The 19,449-nt window shown below is 48.5% G+C and overlaps 1 protein-coding gene across 2 annotated transcripts; it reads left to right on the top strand.

Annotated features, from left to right (window-relative positions):
• Positions 1-1,464: 1,464 nt before the first annotated feature.
• ARF1 (ARF GTPase 1) lies at positions 1,465-19,318 on the top strand. 2 transcript variants are annotated; one of them, XM_070460915.1, is made up of 5 exons: positions 1,465-1,572; positions 17,325-17,509; positions 17,584-17,694; positions 17,783-17,907; positions 18,081-19,318. In XM_070460915.1, the coding sequence occupies exons 2-5, from the start codon at positions 17,362-17,364 to the stop codon at positions 18,240-18,242; spliced, it is 546 nt and encodes a 181-aa protein (XP_070317016.1). In that variant the 5' UTR covers positions 1,465-1,572; positions 17,325-17,361; the 3' UTR covers positions 18,243-19,318. The 2 variants fall into 2 exon arrangements, with proteins under 2 accessions (XP_070317016.1, XP_070317026.1); XM_070460925.1 differs by lacking the exon at positions 1,465-1,572 and adding an exon at positions 1,623-1,694.
• Positions 19,319-19,449: the final 131 nt, after the last annotated feature.

The raw sequence follows: 19,449 nt of genomic DNA, 5'->3' as shown, positions 1-19,449 counted from the left end.
TTCCCAAGGTGGGGGCCAGACCAGGAGAAAAGAATCAGGAAGCAGGTAAATTCAGTAACCTGGGGTTTACATAGGAATCCACCTTATTTTTTAAAACTGTGTATGTATCTTTGACATGCTCCTTCCTGTCTATTTAAGGATGCTCCTGAGGACACAATCATTTACAGGCATTCAGCTGTGGGTCAGTTCTCTAGCGAAGAGAGCCGGTACCACCAGAAGGTTCTGTGCCCCTCTCTGGAGATACAAAACCCTGAGGGAACGTTGAGTGAGCATTGTGATGTGTTTACAGCAATGGGGGGGGGGGGTGGCAGAAGTTGAGGTGCAGAGCACACACTAGGTCTTCCATAAATGATGAGGTCTGGGGGAGGCTGGGGCTCAAAACAAGAGTCTGGCTCACAAAATCTAGGGCCCTCAGCCTCTCGGAAGAGAAGGTCATCAGTGTTTGGTGCAGGAGGGCTGCCTGGGGGGAGTGGGCAGCCCCAGGGAGGGCTGGTAATGTCCCAGCCACCCCAGCACAGTACGGAGGCCCCAAGAGGAGTGGGTAGGTGGGGGGGCAGGAGAGAGGTGACAGGAGGCTGCCGGCATGCTCCACAACTCATGTCTTTTGTCTGCCAGGCAGGCCCCTGGACCAAGGCCCAGGTAATGACCTGCTTTGTGCTCTCCACAACATGCAAGATACCCAGTGAAGGCTGCCCCAGCAATCCCACCTATGCCTCTTGATTGGGGGACCCATCACAGCAGCTGGAGGATAGTACAGGAGAGAGTTCAAGTAGCACAGAAGTGGAGCGATGGTACGGGGGTGAGGGGGGGGGGGGGGGGGGTTGGGTCGGCAGGCCACTGTGAGTTCCCAAGTAGGGGGCCACAGTAAGGCCCGAGCCTGGATGTGGAGAGGAACGACAATAGGCCCCCTCTCCCTTCTGATCAGCTTCGGGAGGCTTCCCAGAGGTGGGGCTCTCCTGTGTCACCTGGATCCCGCTTAGGTGGCACCCCAGGGCAGCACTGTTCCCTGCCCAGCTTTGGCTTCTTGCTCCACCCGTGCTACTAGATGCCTTCTCCATTTGATCTTGACTCTTGCTTCTCCAGGTCGCTCCACGACCGCGCACAGGACAGCGTGGGTCCCTGCGGTCACCGGGGCTGAGGCTGGAGACGGGAGCTGGCATCCAGAACGGCCGCCCCGGGACCACAGAGCCCGCCTGGGACTCAGTCTCTGCATCTGCCAAATGGGCTTGAGAACTCACCCCCGGGCAGATTACCGACAGGCGCGCGCAGGCGCAGCCGGACTCTGCCTGGGCTGAGCGCGCTGGGGAAGCGGGGGGCGCGCGCAAGCGCAGCGGTGAGCGAGGCGTCCTCCCTGGGCCCCGCGCCTACCCAAGGTCCCGTCCCTACCTCCCGCACAGAGTCTGCGCGTGCGCACCGCAAAGGGAGAGTGGGTGGGACCGCGGGGGGGACTGCCCCGTTCCCCAGCGTCCCCCGCGGCAGCAGGCACTGACGTGGCCGCCGTCAGAGCCGCCATCTTGTGGGAGCGAAACCAACGCCTGCCTCCGAGCAGCATCTGCGCCGCGGCCTCCGAGGGTGAGGCTGGGCTGGGGCCGAGGCGGGGGCGGGGGCCGAGTTGAGGCCCGGCGCGAGGCTGAGCCGGGGCGGTGAGGGCCGAGACAGGGGCCGAGGTGAGGCCAGGCCGGGCGAGGGGCGAGGTGAGAGCCGACGTGAGGCCGGGCCGGGGGGCCGAGGCGAGGAGTCGAGGCGGAGAGCCAAGGCCCGGCGGGCCCAGGGCCGAATAGAGGCCGGGGGTTGAGGGGATACTAGGCCAGGCTGGGGGTTCAGGTTGGGTTGGGGACCGAGGCGGGGCGGGGCAGGGTGGGTGCGGAATGCGGGGCCAGGGGTCTAGGCTGGGATGGGGGTCGAGTCGGGGCCGAGCTGGGGCGGGGGCTGAGTCGGGGCCGGGGAGGGGGTCTGTCTGGCCACCCTCTCACCAAGCCCCCCAGAGTGGCCGGGGCGGGCTCCCGGAAGTCCGGCCCGCAACGCGGGCTCTCCAGGAAGCCCCGCTTTTGCTCCGCCTCCGAGGCCTCCTGTCTTGGGGTCGCAAAGACCAGGAAACTGAGGCCCGCAGCCCGGGACACGGCCAAGGTCACACGATGGCCAGGGTTTGAGCCCAGTTCCTGTTTATTCTGAGGACAGAGCCGGCGAGGCCGGGCGGAGCCCCGGGTTCCTAGGCGCGTGCTGTTGCGCTTGGATCTGAGTAGGAGCGCCTATGGCCAAGGAAGCCCTCGATGGACGCGCCTATGGCTTTGTAGGGCCCCTTTATCCAAGACTGCTGCAACCCCGGGATTGCTTCCTGGGTGCCTTTGATATGGATTAGAGTGCACTTCCGAGCTGGTGAATCTTTAACCTACCTATAGAACGCGATCTGGCCGGAGTTGAGGCAGCCTCCCTAGCAGAGCGTCCTAACGCTTTCCAGTCCAAGCAGTTACGGACGGTAAAACAGTAGCTTTGTTAATAAGGCTTGGCAGTTAATTTTCAGAGTATTTAAAATATTAGCTAACCAGTTGAGCACTTTTCAGCGCTCAACAGAACACCAAGTTGCTGTTTCTAGCGAAATCTAGCGAAATTGCACAAGAAATCACTGGCAGGAGATGGGCAATTCAAACGCTTTGGGTGGCCCCGGAAGTCACTGTTGAGAACTATGTAGTTGTAGTCGTAACTGATGTAGTTGGTGTTGGAGTGGTCAGTTCTTGTTCTTATTTCAGAACTAGTGGTCAGCGTTTTTTTTTTTTCCCTGCTGGCTGTTTGCATGGTTGCTCCTGCGTTTTTGGCAGAGTGTCTGAAGGAGTGTGAGATGCCATGGCGTGTGCTGTGTCCTTGGGAGTTTTCAGAAACCATCATGAGTAGCCAAAACTGGAAGAACTTTGGATGCATAGTGTTGCTGAGACCAAAATTATGAGTAATTGAGTGTATGTGTTTATCACAAATATGGCCACTCTGTTACAGTGTGCTATCTTCCTCCCATAAAGGTTTTCTCTAGTTAATGGGTAGAATATAATGTGTCCCTTCACTGGGAATGTCCTGTTGAAAACAAACCCTTGTCACTTGGTCATTAGAAATCTGTTCCTGTGATAGCTAATTTCAGATACAAGTGTTCAAAATTGCTACTTCAGAAAGATTTAAAATAGTTGGTTTGGATGATAGCTGACTCACATACTGTCTGCTCATCATTGTAAGAAAGTTAGAAAGCAAAAACTGGTTCTGTGCTTCTCACAGTTCTGGTTTTTTAAATTGTGTGGTTTAGCTATTTGCTTTGCCTCTTGCGCAATGTGAAGGGGACGTTCAGACCTGCTAAGCCACCTTTTCCAAAGATCACGACAGGCTTGAAACTACAACAAGGTATGCCTTGAGTTTTCTGTTGTCTTTAGTAAAATTTAGTATGGACCCTCGAGTTGCTCTCCATGGTCAAATGGCCTTAGGAATAAACCTAACAAAGTGGGGAAAACGCTTGTGCAAGTTCATAAATAGTATATTCACTTGGTTTGAGAGAGTTGAATCAATTTTCTTTGAGTTCTTCAAATTGGATGTTGCCTTGATACATGAACTTAAATCTGCTCTTGGTCACACGTCAGGCTCACCGAGCATTTCTGTAGCCCTCCTGAGCACTGTGATCCCTTACCGAGCTGGTGTTCAAACCCATCTAGCCTGTGCTTCCTATACCACTTATGACTGTCTCTGTGCACGGCATTCCATAGTCTCCCCTTTGACCTTCCAACCTTTGTAGGATTAGGAGAATGAAGGAAGTAAAATGCACATCTGTCAGAGGTTGGAAAGGAAACATGAAAAATTCGTTTCATTTGGGATCTTAAAATTAGGTAAGAACTTAATCTCTTTTGTGATCCGTCTGCTCCTCATTGATGTGGATGGTATTAGAAATGTCCTCCTAGCACCATCTGAAGTGGTCTTTTGGAAATGTTCTTGCCCTAACAGTGGGTTGGGTATAATGCTTCCTACTGGCAAGTAAAGGAGGGCTTGGAATGTGTGAGTATGAGAAAGGGTGGTTGGTTAATTTCAGACTGTGAGCCAAGGTGAGGGGAGTGCTTCATCCTTATCCTTCTGTGATTGTTAAAAATTCTCTAACATATAGCACCTGTTACAGCTATACAGCTGTAACACTGTTCTGCAAGGTGCTTCAGCATTCTTAGATGGATCAGATGGCCCGATTAGCTAGAAAAAATGTGGCAGAATTTAACACAAACACATCAAATGCTCCTTATTTGTAGGAGAATCTGTTAGGCCCTCACCCAGTTCTTTCACTTAAGCTTCCTTGTATGAGTGGGAAGAAATAGTGAAGCTATCTGTTGCAGGAACTAACCTCAATATTCCTAACAAACCCATGTTTCCTGACTTTTGCATATGTTGGAGACTGAGCTGGGCAGCCTTTCATTGGCAAATAGGAAGGGAAGTATAGGACTTCTCACTGACTAAAAGAGACAGAAAACATCCAAGGCAGGCAGATTTTTACACACATAGCACTTGGGAGTGATTCTCTTTAGGAGGCAAACATTTTTACACACCTGAGGCGACAGAGGTGACTGTTAGTATACAGCATAAATTAACAAGAGTCCCAGTTATGATCCATGCACAGTTTCAGAAGTAAAAAATGTAGAGTATACTTTAGAAACATGTTTAATGAGAATGTTTAATGAGAATTTAGTAAGTTTTTGTCCTCTGAAAGATGCTAGCAAGTTAGTAGAATTTGTCTCCAAAGAACAAGTCATGAGTAAAATAGCCAGCATCTTTCAGCTTGTATTGTACATCAAATTATTTTTGCAGTGCTATATGTGGGTGCTAAACAGAAAGTTGAGTGGTGCTAGGTCTCTTGAGGCCCTGGAAATTTTTTAACATGATGTTTTAAGTATCCTGTCAGTTTGACATAGGGACAAATGACCAAGAAAACAATTTCAAGATTCTGTCTAAATTCATATGTGCAAAGTAGGAATAAAGGCAAAGTTAGATGTGCCAGCATTTTGAGCACAGGTTTTAGAATAAAAGATATCTTTAAAAATTGCTATGAAGAGTAGATTTTCCTGTGGAGTTTTCTATCATCTGTAAATGAGCATGCAGTTCCTAACTCACTGAATCTTGTCAATTCTGGTGATGTAACTTTGCTTAAAATAATTATAGTTTTTAACATTTCTCTTCTATCAAAGTGATACGAGGTCTTGAAAATTCCTGAGGAGATCAGTGCAGATGTATTAGTCACTAGTTTCAGGTACCCGAGGGCAGGTTTAGGAAGCAGATTGTGTACACACCCCTTTTGTGGCATTGAACATTCCTCAGATGCACACGTTTGCCCTGAGTAGTTAACTGTATCTCGTATTTCCTCCTCACTGGGATGTCAAAGAAATGTTTGGATTCCACCACACTCATACATACTTTTAAACCAGTGTGAAATTCATCATAGGTTTTTTTTTCCTGACAAACTAATTTTTTAGAAAAACGTGTGATTAATCTTTATATTTTTTAATCCTTAAAGCCCTTAAATATTCTTTCATGATTCTTTTCTCCTCTCCTTGTCTGAATCTCTTGGGTGCCCAGGGGGGTGGCCAGTGGAGAAAGACAAGTAGAGATAGGGAGGTGAGTGAGGGAAGGTGGTGAGGGCTGGGTGGAAGGTGGAGGGCTGTGGCAGTGAGTGGAGTGGGAAAGCAGGCCCACGGGACCCGAAGGAGGAGTGGGCACTGAGTGTAGCTAGTCCGGCCTGCCAGGAGGAGCGCCACGTGAGCAGAGGTGTAAAGGAGGGGCTCCTGTGGGTCTTTGGAAGAAACGGGGGGAAGCAGCAGCAGAGGCCCTGAGCGGGGAGTGCATTGGTGGTTGTGGAGCCTTGCTAGGAGCAGAGGAGGGGAGGGTAGCCTGCTGGTGTGTGCCGGTGGTCCTTGAAGGGGAGGCCCCACAGAAAGGGTATTTTGGGAATGTGTGGGATGATTTTGGGCTCTGTCAAAGATGAGAGGCAATACTGATATTTAGAAGCAAGAATGCATTATGCATGACTTTCATGTAGGTGAAAAGGCTGTTTATATCTTAAACCTAATTCTGTTTATGTACAGAGTCAACTTGAGTGTGTATGGTTTTAATTGAAGGTGCTCAGGCGTATTCGACTCCTTGTGACCCCATGAACCTCTGTCCATGGGATTTCTCAGGCAAGAATATTGGGTTGGGTTGCCATGCCCTTCTCTAGGGGAATCTTTGCAACCCAGGGATTGAACCTGGGTCTCCTGCATTGTAGGCAGATTCTTTACCATCTGAGCCACCAGGGAAGCCCTTGGTTTTAATAGATGTTCTGAATTCTCCAAGAATAAAACTACCTTGTAAATTAAGGGTGATTGTATTTGGTTCTTTGCAGAATTGTACCAAGAGTTGGTATCTGTTTCCAGGTAGGGGAAGAAAAAAAAAACTTGGTGGACACACCAGGCCTTGAGTGTCAGTAATGCTGCTGCATTTGTGATGGTCTTCATTAGGTGGTTCTCTGACTGCCTCCCTTGAATTTGTGGTCATGACCAGTATTGAAGGTCACATTTTATCATATGACACTGTCTTTCATTTCCTAGTTACATTTTAGTTGGGGCAGCATGGGTTTTTTGCAGTCCAGTGAGTATGTTGGTTATATTGTCTCCTAGCTTCCTTCTGAATGGTAGAGGTGATGCTGTGAAATGCATGGGAGTGTTGGCTCTGATCTTTTTAAGGAACCTGAATTTGGTCTGATCTTTCCTAATAGTCCCCTCTTGCTGGCATCTGAAACACCTTGTGGAGTGACAGCTACAGGCTTTGGGAATGCCAGAGGGCGGGAGATATGGTGACCAGGACCATGTACAGGCAGACAGTGATGGGGAAGCACCCTTCAAAAAAAGAGATGGTGGGACTTGCCAGTAAACAGATTGGCGAGGAGAGGGACAGAGTGGGATTGTGGGTATCTCTGAGGTTTGGGTCTGAGGAACTGGGAGGAAGTTGCACAGGATTAAAGTGGGAAAGAGAGGGCCCTTTTATATTTGAGGATTAGATTTTGATGGGAGATCCATGCATTGAGGGGGAAATAGGAGATAAGTCTGGAGGTGAAAGGAAGGTTCAGCTGGGGTCTCATATAGGGGGTTGCATTCCTCTGGGAGTGAATGGCTGGACAGGGCAGTGCTAGTGAGTGAAAGCACAAGATATTGAGTCTTGCACTGGTGGGACCTCTGGTCACTTGAGAGGGGTGCCACGGACTGCTGGGAGGTTTTAAGCAGAGGATGGCAGGAGCAGGTATATGAATGAAATTTTCCTGAGTCGAGGGCTGCCCCCAGTTTAAAATGTGAGCAGGATAGGAAGAGGCCAACTGAGAGGGTTGCTATGGCTGTTGAGGCCAGGGAGAAGTTCACCCAATCACATCGGCCTCCCAGGCAAGACCAGCAAGGGTGTCCTTGAGTGTTCCGGGCTGGTGCAGCATCTCTGGGTGCTTCCAAGAAGGGCCTCAGGGAGGCGGGTCTGGCAGGGGGCGTCAGAGGTACAGGATCTAACAGACTCGACCATTGCTGCTCTTCCCTGTTTTCTGTCCTCTGGGAAGCCCATCGCTCAGAAAAAGAGGTAGGCCTGCGATCTTTTTTACATTTTGCTTTCAAAATGAAAGTTCTATGCAGGCAAAAATCAAGTTTTGGAGATTAATCATTTTCAGTTCAGTCGCTCAGTCGTGTTCAACTCTTTGTGACTCTGTTAATCATTTTAGTCATTCACAAAGTTTTCTTGCTCTGAAAAAGCCTGGGGGTGGGGACACCTGCCACTCTGAGAACTTTGAGGAAGAACTGGGCACTTTGACAAGCTAATAGTTGGTTGCACTTCCCTTTTTCTTCAAGGGTGTGGAGAGGGTCTCGGCAACACTGGCTTCCCCAGAGCCCTACCTTCATGCCTGGAGAGGGTCCTGTGTCTGCACTGTAGGTGCAGGTGGCCTTTTTGAGAAGACACCAGAACAGAAACCACAGAGGCTTCAGCACATTTGGGTGATTACATAATTAGAGTGACGAAAGCAAATTAATGTGATTTATTTCACAGCAGAATCCTGAATTGCCATCTCTTTCTCATTCTCACTTCTAAAACTAAAACACAGGATTGTGCTGTTTGACAGATGTGCCTGCTTTTTCTGTGAGGATCATGGGGACTGAGACTTCAGCAGCTGGAGATGTGTGTGCATGCGTGCGTGCCCTCACGTGCACATACTAAAGCTTTGGGCCCCAGTGTAACTATGGATCAGTCTTCTGACATGTCTTGACATGAGAGGCCCAAAGACCTCTAAAAACTAGTTTAGCATTGAGGTGAGGTTGGGAGGGTAAGCGTGTCACCGTCCACTTGGGTTTCAGCATCTGTCGGTTGGTTTCAGTGAGCATTGAGCTTCTGTGTGCCCAGAGCTGTGCTCCTCACACGGCTGCTCACCCCACCGTGTGCTGAGGGCGCACTGAGAAACATAAGAGGAGAGGACTTTCTCTTGTGAGAGGCAGCATCTGGACTTGCCGTCAGAGGCTGAGTGAAGGGCTCGGCGGGCATGACATGGAGAATCAGTAGGAAGAGGCGGCTGGGAGCACAGCTAAGGTCTGAACAGAGGATTGCTGCTGTGCAGAATTAGTAAGGAGTTAATGGTAGGGCACTTCTCAGGGTGTCTAGGTGGTTTAGGGGAAGATCCCCTGGAGGAGGGCATGGCAGCCCACTCCAGTATCCTTACCTGGAGAATCCATAGATGGAGGAGCCTGGCAGGCCACAGTCCATGGGGTCGCAGAGAGTCAGACACGACTGAAGTGACTTAGCACAGCACAGGTGGTTTAGAGTTGCCTGTAGTTTTCATATCCTGCTTTGCATTTTAGTCATAAGTGGCTTTGTTTCCTCCATTTTCTGTTAATTTGTTATACATCTTTTTTTAAAATATTTATTTAGCTGTGTGGGGTCATGGGCTCTTTTGTTGTTGTGCGCAGGCCTAGTTGCCCTGAGCATGTGATACCTTAATTCCCTGACTAGAGTTCGAACTCATGTCTCCTGCATTGGAAGACCGATTCTTAATGACTGGACCACCAAAGGAAGACCCTGTTGCACATTTTAATGTTGTGAGGTTGATGCAAATTTGTGTTTTGGGTCTTGTGATTTTTTTCCCTCCCAGTAACAACTTCTTCAGATGTAAGTGTGTTTGGAGTCAGGGTGTATGTGCCCTGACTCCTAGAATAGGAGTACTTGTTAGGGTCCGTGGTGCCGGCTGCTCCATAGTGCAGGGCCCAGGTGCCCACCACCGGTCTGCAAGCCGTCCCATCCCGCGGACAGCATACTCAGATGGTCCTGCATAGCTGCCAGGCACTAGGAATGTATGTTTACCCTGGAAGGCCTCCGTCTGCAACCAGGACAAATGCACAGAGCCGTGAGAGAGCTCCTGATGGGGTATCTGAGCGAAGCCTCTACTTGTAGGTATCATCCACTCCTTGTTTCACCCCAGTTGAAGGCCATGTGACGTTTCTGTTCAGAGGTTCTGTGTGGATGTTGTTTTCATTTGGGCTAGATCATCTGGTGGTTTGGTCTCATCTGTAGATTTCAGATCGATGAAAGTGTCTTTGGTAATGGATTTTGAGGATAGTTATGTTTTTTTTTTTTAAAAAGTAGTAAAATAAAACTTAAAGACTATGAATGAGAAGGAACTGCAAAACCTAAATATGTTCATCAGTTAATGCTTTGACTTTTGCGGTTACTGAAAAGTAGGGTTAATTGCAGTTACGCTGTTAAATATTTGCCTTGTGGTTTAGTGTGTTTGTTCCATTAGACACTGGACAGTGACTGTTGAGTGTTCAAGTTAGTGTAGACCAAGAGCTATATTCATGAAGGAAACTTATTTCTTGTTATTTTAAGAATTTCACCTTGAATCTTAAGCTGGCAGAGAGGGATGTAAATTGAATTTCACTGGTCTAAGAATCAGACCTGACCGGAAATCCCGTCCTTCAGCTTTGGGAGGCAGCTTTCAGGGCAACTGGAGACCAGCTCTCTAGTGTCTTTGTACTAGCCTTTGGGTTTCTGGCACTCATCCTTCTTTAGGGGCGGGAATTGGGGGTAACTGCTGCATAGAGACCAGATCTAGTGTCTAATTGATTGATTCTTGCAAAACATCCTGAAAGTTCAATCGTGAAAAACAAAAATCAGTCTCTCATGGGAACTCACCTTTAGATGCAGATGAGAATTACACTGTTCTAGAATGTTTTTGCATGTTCTTTCATTTATTCTTTTTCTTTGTATTGAAAGTTCAGAGTCAAGGTAGGTGAAATGGGTGAAGGTGGTCAAAAGATACAAACTTGTAGTTATAAGATAGATAAACCCTGGAATGTAAGGTACAGTATGCTGACTGTAATTCGCCATACTGTATTGTATATTTGAAAGTTGTTAAGAGAGGAAATCTTAAAAGTTCTCATCACAAAGAAAAAAGGGTGACTGTATGAGGTGACAAAAGTTAAACTTTGTGTGATCATTTCATAATAAATACACATATCAGATCATTATTTTGTACACCTGAGATTAATACAGTTCAGTCAATTATATCCTTTGAGTGTCTCAGTCTGAATATTCTTCCTTCTGAACAGGTCGATCCTTAGCTTTGTCACAGTTGTGTTAGGCCTGTAAAGCATATCTGTCTATCATTAGTATTGGCATGTTCAGTTTTCTTACACTAATTTTTATAAAATAGTGACAATACGTGGTGGTCTACTCAGTTGCAGAAAAATGTTAGCGCTACAGAAGTGGAATGCTGGACTAGTAGAGTAGTGCCTTAAGGCTTTATTTAGTTGATGTGCTGGAACCCCAAGTTGATGTACAAACATCAGTTTGTAGCAGATAGTAATATGTGATCATATCACTTATGAAAGTAGGGGACCTCCCCCTTTAGTATTAAATCCTACATGTCAGAGATGAATTAGGCTTTTGAGTGGCTGATAATCTAAGCACATTCGTTCTGCTAAAAGAATAAATGGAACAGTTAAAATGTTTTATAATGTATGTCAATTCCTCGGGAAGATCTTCACTTTGTTAATTTTTCTCAAATTAGATATTAAAACTGACATTATGAACTGTTGAGCTGTACATTTTACTATATGTAACTTATGTAACCTAATAAACTTCCAAAAAAAAAAAAGTAAAATGAGAAAAAGCTCTGATGTCACCTAGCTTGTTCATTTGAGTAGGGGAGACCCATATGATCTCTTATTTACAGAGGGACCACAGCAGCTTGTCCTGGTCTGAAGCACAGAATAGAAAATACATGGTTTTTAAAAAAATTTTTTTTTTTTTTTTGTCTTCCTGGGTCACACTTTCATTTCCCAAACCGTGCTCTAGGTTAGTAATTTATTCTTAAATGGCAACCCACTCCAGTACTCTTGCCTGGAAAATCCCATAGGCTACGGTCCATGGGGTCCATGGGGTCGCGAAGAGTCGGACTGAGCGACTTCACGTTCACTTTTCACTTTCATGCTTTCGAGAAGGAAATGGCAACCCACTCCAGTGTTCTTAGCAACGGGGAAGCCTGGTGGGCTGTGGTCTATGGGGTCACACAGAGTCGGAAACGACTGAAGCGACTTAGCAGCAGTGATTCTCAGTAGTTTGGGTCATCTTGATATCCATTGTTACAGAGATTCTGTTAAATAAACCAGCTCCTAGCCACTTCAGAAAATTGACAGATTTTCCTTCTGCAGAAATAAGCTGCACAACTCTGTAGGGGAGGGTTTCCCTTGCTCATCCTGAATCCTCTGAGACTTGTTAGGAGATGCAGCGGGCACAGGTAGAGGTCGTGGAGATATATATTTCTCTTTAACAGCTATAAACCAGTTACTCTGGATTCATTTACTGGCATGGAACAGGTGTAAACTCACAGCTACATTTTTTCCCTCCCTCTCCTGGCTCTCCTGGGGTGGCATCTTGTTTGGCCTTGGCCTGCATCCTAGTAGATCTTCGCAGACAGGAATGTAGCCAGCCAGTTGTGTCCTGTTCTTCGCTATAATGTTGAACCACCACCCAGTCTTGTTTCTGGTCCTAACCAGGAAAAGGGAAAAAATGTTCTTAAGGGGCTGCATCTGCTCAGTGCTTTCTGTCTCAGGAAAGGGATGATCTTTTGTTACTCTCTTTATGAGCCAGCACAGAGGTGCAAACTCAGGCAGGTGCAGAGAAGTGCTCTTCTGAGAAAGTCAGTGTCTTCACTGCTTACAAATATGATCATTACCATGAACCTGAAAAACAGGTTTTGGGCTGAGTGCAAAGGATCCTGGTGGAGGAAAGGGTGAAATAGGCTTAGGCTGGATGTCCTGAAGGTTAGAACCTGTATAGAGAGGCCACAGAACAACTCTTGTGGTCCCTGTTGAACCTTTCCACTGCGACACATACTGTGTTAGATTAGGAGCTGACAGGGTCCCTGGACCAGGTGCAGGGCGGATGTAGCTAGATGGGTTGCACGGTGGGAGAAACCAGGTGCTGTGTGTAGCGTCTCCTGGAGTTCTGTGCTGTGTGCTCAGTCACTTCAGTCGTGTCTGACTCTTTGCCACTCTATGGAATGTAGCCCACCAGACTCCTCCATCCATGGGATTCTCCAGGCAAGAATATTGGAGTGGGTTGCCATGCCCTCGTCCAGGGCATCTTCCTGACCCAGGGATCAAACCCGCATCTTGCAGGCAGATTCTTTACCATAGAGCCACCAGGGAAGCCCAGAGTTCCTGCTCATCCCCATCTAGGCTCAGCCACCAAATATATGGCCCACTTTCCCTCTGGGGCTGCGGGAGTTGGGTAAGTTGAAAAACTGTGGAGGGAGGGGCCAGATGGATCATGAGGGCTCAGCCGACCAGGGCCAAGGCAGGCCAGGGAGCGTGAGTGGGCAGACGTGCTGGGCTGGGTGGGGGGCGGAGGAGGCCCTGGCCGGCTGTGGCTGTGGCTGGCTGCATCTTCGGGCTGCTGTGCGGTTGTGGGCCTGCTGCTGGGCCCAGCCTAACCTGGGACGTGCCATCAGTGCCGTGTAGGGGTTGGGAAAGTACAGAAAACGGTTTCACTCCTTAGTGCCCAGGTTTTTGTGTCCGTGTGTATGAACTTAATGCTAAAACAAATGGAAACAGCAGTCTTCCAGCCTGCTTCCCAGGGGTAGCCCCTTTATGCCTTACTGTTCTGACTAGGGTGCTAATACTGTCTCTCAGTATGTCAGCTTTGGACACTGAGGGTTGGCCCTTGAGACCACAAGTTCTGTCCTTGACTTCCCGGTACCCAGGAGTGCCAGTCAGAGTATCATGACTAAATAAATATTATTCACTGCTGAGTCAAGTGGTGACTGGCTTATTATGTTTTCCCTCAGGAAGTCTTAAAATGACTTCTTTTCATTTTCATCTTTGGGTTTTTTCCTGGATGTTTGTCATTATTTTTTCCCATTTCCTTAGAATTGCTGAGCCCCGTGTTTAAACCACACGGGTAACGTGCTCCTCTTCCTGGAGCTCTCCTCCTTCCTGGGCTGGCTGCTGCTCAGGCCTTCCTCTGCGTCCCCTCTGTCACCTTAGGCGGGGATAGAGGTGTTGGCCTTGCCTGTGGCAACCTGGAGACAGGCGTGTGTGAGACTTTGCACTTGTGACCTCCTTGTCCTGCCCTTTCACCGAGTCCATGCTTCGGTTGACACAGAACTACAGATGGAAAGCAGTGTTTGTGTCTTTCTTTGCAGGGAACAGTTTTAGGTTCACCACATAATTGAGGGAAAGGCACAGAGATTTCCAGTACACACACAGTCTTCCTCACTGTGTCCCCCACTAGAGTTTGTTACAGTTGATGAACCTATGTTGACACATCATCATTCAGAGCCCACAGTTTATCTTAGGGTTCACTCTTGGTATTGTGCGTTCTCTAGGTTTGGACAAATGTATAATGACATGTATCAACCATTATAGTATCACACAAAATAGTTTCACTGTCCTGAAAATGCCCTATGCTCTTACCTATTCATCCTCCCTTCCTCCTAACCCCTCAAAACCACTGAATGGATCTTTCTACTCTCTCCACAGTTGTCTTTTCCAGAATGTCACGTAGTTGGAATCATACACTGTATAGTATTCTTAGATTGGCTTGTTTCACTTAATGCACATTTATACTGGGATAATAATATACATTTATCTGTGTCTTTCCATGTCTTAATAGCACTTTCTTTTAGTGTTGAATAACATTCTATTTAGATTTACCAAACAACAGTTTATCCATTCACCTACTGAAAGACATTATGGTTGCTTCCAGATTGTGGCAATAATGAATAAGACTTGTGAACATCAGTGTACAGGTGTCTGTGTGATTGCTCGTTTGCAGCCCCTTTGGGAGCTTGAGTGCTGAGTTCCATGTTCAGAGTGCTTTGTAAGAAACCTCCAAACTGTTTTCAGAATGGCTGTTCTTACTTTCATAGGATCATGTCTTTGGTGTTGTGTCTAAAAAGTCATCACCATACCCAAGGTAGATGTTGGTCTTTTACATTGCTCCTAGTTTCCCTGTGTTTGAGGTTCTTGTGTGTGTGTGTGTGTGGGTGGGTTTTTTTTTTCACTTTGGTTGTGAGCTCTGCCATGTCTTTCCTAATGTCCTGTTCTCGTTTGATGGGCACCAGATCCCCACCACGTTGATGCCAGGGCTGTGTGTGGGTTGGGGGTTTTGTCTTTAAATTATCTTCTGTCTTGCTTCTCTCCAGATTCTTTGTTTCAGTCAGTTCCATTGGGGGCTTCTTACAGGGAGATGGGGCGTGGATGTTTGGGGGCCTCCAGGTGTCAGAGTTAAGTCCCAGCCTTGAGGCCTCCGTGTGTCATGTGCAGGTCTGTGGGGGCAGTGTGCCTCTGTTTCCAGAGCACTGTGCCGTCCTCTGACTGGAGCGCAGAGTCAGGACCTCTGGCTCAGTTGCTCCAAAGAGGTCCCCTGGCTCTCCTGCAGGGCTGAGGATGAGTGCTTGGTCAGGGTCAGACCCCACCAGAATTGTACCCCCTTCTCTCTGTCCTTTTAGTGTGGTAGTGACTTCAGGAATAAGCTGAGATAAATATGCGTTCAGTTCATTCTGTTTTCCATATATTTTTTTGAGATTTAATGTCAGGTTTGTTGGACATAATAATAATGCACTACAGGTAAGTGATGTGATAAATATCAGAAGAGCAAACATATTGTAATATGTACACTTACTGAAGCAACACGATTTACACCTTAAATTTACACACTCCACAAACAGAAATGGTGGTAGAACAACTAGTTATACATTTGCAAAAGAATAAAGTTTGACTCCTGCTGCTAAGTCACATCAGTTGTGTCCGACTCTGTGAGACCCCATAGACAGCAGCCCACCAGGCTCCTGCCCCTGGGATTCTCCAGGCAAGAATACTGGAGTGGGTTGCCATTTCCTTCTCCTGTTTTCCATAATTTATCATCCTCTATGTTTAGGAAAAATGGTTGTCTGCCAAAAAGGAAATACCGTAGTAAAGATCTTTTTAAATTTTAATTTTATTAATAGGTAATATTATTCAAAACCAAGAACAATTTAAAAATGTTGAAAGTGCCCCGAAGCCTGCTCGAAGGGGCCCCACTGGCTGCCCCTAAGAGCACTGGAACATTGGGTCACAGTGGAGCGGTGATCTGCACCCCACTGTGGAGACCCACTGAGCAGTAGGGATTCCTGGTCCACACTGTGTCAGTAGGCGGAGAAGAGGACGCTGGTTCCTTGGGTAGACGGCTAACTAAAGCTGGAAGGAGTGACTCCATAGAAAACCACCATCGGACAGTCCTCATGGCAGTAATTCAGCCAGGAAATGTCAGAATGCTGAAACTAAAGGGTGGAAGTTGGATGAGGAGCGGAACATGTATGTAGTCCCCAAATGCTCACTGATGACTAAGGCAGAAAGGAACTTAGGATGGAGACCCGGCCTGTCATTAGAGGTGACGTGGGGTGGTGGGGATCTGGGGCACACCCCCTAGGCGGAATGGAGAGGGGAGTGCCTGTGGCAGGCCCATTTCTGCGTTCTCCATGGGCCTGGCCTCTCAGCCAAGCAGTGTCCATCCAAAGTTCAAACACTGGGGAGCTCATAGTTACTTCTGGGGGGTTAGGTATGCAGGGCAAGGCTCCTTCCCAACCTTGACAATAGCTTCCACCAGCACCCTCCCAGTGATCAGGTGTGAGCATCTCCCATCAGCTTAGGACAAGCTCTTTGTGGTTCACTTGGTTTTCTGTCAACATTCACACAGAATCTGCCCAGTTGAAGGCTGCTCAGCCCTCCACAGATTGACTTCACCTTAGGTGCTAAGTCCAGATTCCTAAGCATTTGAGAAAGTGACTGTTTTTTCCTAAAGCCTTGTTTGGAAACAAAACAGTTGAAGGATAAATGTACTGAGTGTGGAGAGGCCACATCTGGGCACCTCTGGTGCCCTGTGGGTCTTATAGTATAGGAGATCCCCTCCTCTGTGATCACTTATCCCTTCCTGCAGGTCTGGGTGTTGGGGCCTGCGCTCTGACCTTGGGTCCAGTCCGCTCAGTGACTGCTCCCAGGCTGCTCTGCTGAGTGAGGAAAGGCCGGGGAGCCCAGACACAGCACACATTCTTCTGCACACTTGTGGCTGCACCACACAGGCCTTCTCTCTGGAGCAGCGCTGACCACAGGTCTCAGGAAAGTGTTCCCTAACACGGCCATGCTGTGGGCTCAGCCTTGGACTGAATGCCCTGGTGTGCGCCCCTTGAGCCCCGGTGTTCTCACTCACCCAGTCTGCCTGCAGGGTGTGCTGAGCTCTCAGCTTGTTAGGAAGGGTTGGCTCTTGGCCTCGGCCAGGCCCTCCTAGGTTCTCGGGTATTAGTTGTCTTACCATGGAACTCTGTTTCATTGAGACTTGGAGCAGTTGGGAGACATGGTAGGGCCTTGAAGTGGTTGTTTCTGGCCCCTTGAAGAACTCTGTATTAGATTATGGAGAATCTAGCATTCATTTGAAAGCCACACTTACTGCGCCCCAGAGTGGCAAGTTGAAGGACTTTAGAGGTAAGTTGCCCTAAGGCCTTGGGTGTAAGTTCCTCAGATAAAGGTAGCAACTGCTCCAAATTCCAGTCAGCCTTGTTCTAAGATTCCCATATGCTGCCTTGTAAGAGTGATTTAGAGGCTCAAGAGGTAGGTGGGCAGGACTGTTTTCTTTTGGATAGGAACCAGACTTTCATCAGTTTGTGCCTTGTGATATAGGAGGAGCTGCGTCAGCCTGGCTGTGGGTGAGTGGTCTCCAAGCTGTTCCTGCTTGCCTGGCCCTGGGCAGCACAGAAAAAACCCCAGGACTCCTTGTTCCTGCAGGTTTCTCTGGCCAGTGTTGCTCCCACCGGTCTGCAGCATGGGGAATATCTTTGCAAACCTCTTCAAGGGCCTTTTTGGCAAAAAAGAAATGCGCATTCTCATGGTGGGCCTAGATGCTGCGGGAAAGACCACCATCCTGTACAAACTGAAGCTGGGTGAAATTGTGACCACCATTCCTACTATTGGTGAGGACGCTGGGCCTTGGGAGGCTGGGAGGTGGTGGTGCCTCTGGGGATAGGCTCACCCAGGTCTCCTCCAGGCTTCAACGTGGAGACCGTGGAGTACAAGAACATCAGCTTCACTGTGTGGGACGTGGGCGGCCAGGACAAGATCCGGCCTCTGTGGCGCCACTACTTTCAAAACACACAAGGTAAGAGTGAGCTACCCCATTACACCCCTCAGGAGTTGGGGTCGGGGTGTCTGAGCGCCTGTGCTCACGCTTACTGTCCCCTCTGCAGGTCTCATCTTTGTGGTTGACAGCAATGACAGAGAGCGTGTGAATGAGGCCCGCGAGGAGCTCATGAGGATGTTAGCAGAAGACGAGCTCAGGGACGCCGTTCTGCTCGTGTTTGCTAACAAACAGGTACGTGTGACTGAGCTACCCTGTGTGCTGGTGGGGGGTGCCTGTCAGGCAGCCAGCCTCCCAGGGCTGGAGGTCTGAACGGGGGCGGGGGGGTGCAGGTCACAGGTCAGATGGAAAGGGTTCCATGCAGCCCCTTGACCCACGCCTGCTGTGCTGCCACCCACCCCCCGCAGGACCTCCCCAATGCCATGAACGCGGCCGAGATCACGGACAAGCTGGGCCTACACTCTCTGCGCCACAGGAACTGGTACATTCAGGCCACCTGTGCCACCAGCGGGGACGGGCTTTACGAGGGACTGGACTGGCTGTCCAATCAGCTCCGGAACCAGAAATGAGCTGTAATCCTCTCTCCTCCCCTCTCACTCCCTCCTTCTACCCTCGCTTTACTCTCATGTGGCAAACGTGCCCCTGTGGTGTGAGTGCCAGAAGCTGTCTCCATGGTCGGTCACAGTGTGCTTCACCATGCTGTAAATGTGCAGACGCAGCCTGCAACTGGGTTTTTATTTAATGTAAATAGTTTTTGTTTCCAATGAGGCAGTTTCTGGTACTCCTATGCAATATTACTCAGCTTTTTTTATTGTAAAAAGAAAATCAACCCACTGTTTAGTACTGAGAAGGGATTTTAGGCACACGGGTCATCCAGGAGTTGTGTGTCAGACGAGCCCAATACTCCTCCTCTGGGCTTTAGATCTGTGTTGAGATCCATTTTGGTGGTTGGTTTTTAACCCAAACTCAGTGCATTTTTTAAAATAGTTACAAATACAAAATAAGGAGAACACTTGAACACACAGAAGGGAGAAATGTGCCTAATGTAGGTTCTGCGGTAACGGCCTGAGTCCAGTCCACCGGTGGTCTGTTTCCCGTTGGGAACATGAAACGGGGCAGAACCAGCCATGACATCCATTCTGCATGGTCACAATAGGGTCCCTGTGATTTGCTCTGTCTCGGGTCATCCCACGCCCCATAGCGTTTGTGCTTGTATTTGTGCATACATGGCCGCCCAGGAGATGGGGTGGAGGCTGCAGCCGCCGTTCTCAGACCCCTTGGAAGAACCCTGGCCTTTTCTCGGGTCAGCATGGGCACTTTGGTTGGAACACCCTGGCTGGAGCGGGAGTCCTGCAGTCCCCTTGCTTGCCTGCTCCGGGCTCTCTGGGGTCTCACCAGCAGGAGTGCGGGTGGTCATCCTTGAGCCCCAGCCCCTCAGAGCCCCTGTCTACATGTGCTTTCACTCCCTCAGCCTGCAAGGGTCAGATTTGCCATTGAAAATGATAACCTCTACTTTTTTCTTTTGTATTTTGATAAACACTGAAGAAGCTGGAGCTGTTAAACTTTATCTTGGGGAAAACCTCAGAACTGGTTTATTTGGTGTCGTGGAACCTCTTACTGCTTTCAATACACAATTAGTAATCAACTGTTTTGTATACTTGTTTTCAGTTTTCATTTCGACAAACAAGCACTGTAATTACAGCTATTAGAATAAAATCTCTTAACTATTTCATGGCTCTCCTGTGTTTGGGTGCCCCTGACAGCCTGCCCTCTGGG

This window comes from Odocoileus virginianus, chromosome 3, assembly GCF_023699985.2.
Source record: "Odocoileus virginianus isolate 20LAN1187 ecotype Illinois chromosome 3, Ovbor_1.2, whole genome shotgun sequence".
NCBI lineage: Eukaryota > Metazoa > Chordata > Mammalia > Artiodactyla > Cervidae > Odocoileus > Odocoileus virginianus.
This window is presented reverse-complemented; position numbering and strand designations above follow the sequence as displayed.

Bases quoted from the DNA above. Each gene is read 5' to 3' on its own strand.
- ARF1 (XM_070460915.1), top strand. From the start codon at position 17,362: ATGGGGAATATCTTTGCAAACCTCTTCAAGGGCCTTTTTGGCAAAAAA. The intron at 17,510-17,583 runs GTGAGGACGCTG...GGTCTCCTCCAG, and splicing joins GACCACCATTCCTACTATTG to GCTTCAACGTGGAGACCGTG. The intron at 17,908-18,080 runs GTACGTGTGACT...CACCCCCCGCAG, and splicing joins TCGTGTTTGCTAACAAACAG to GACCTCCCCAATGCCATGAA.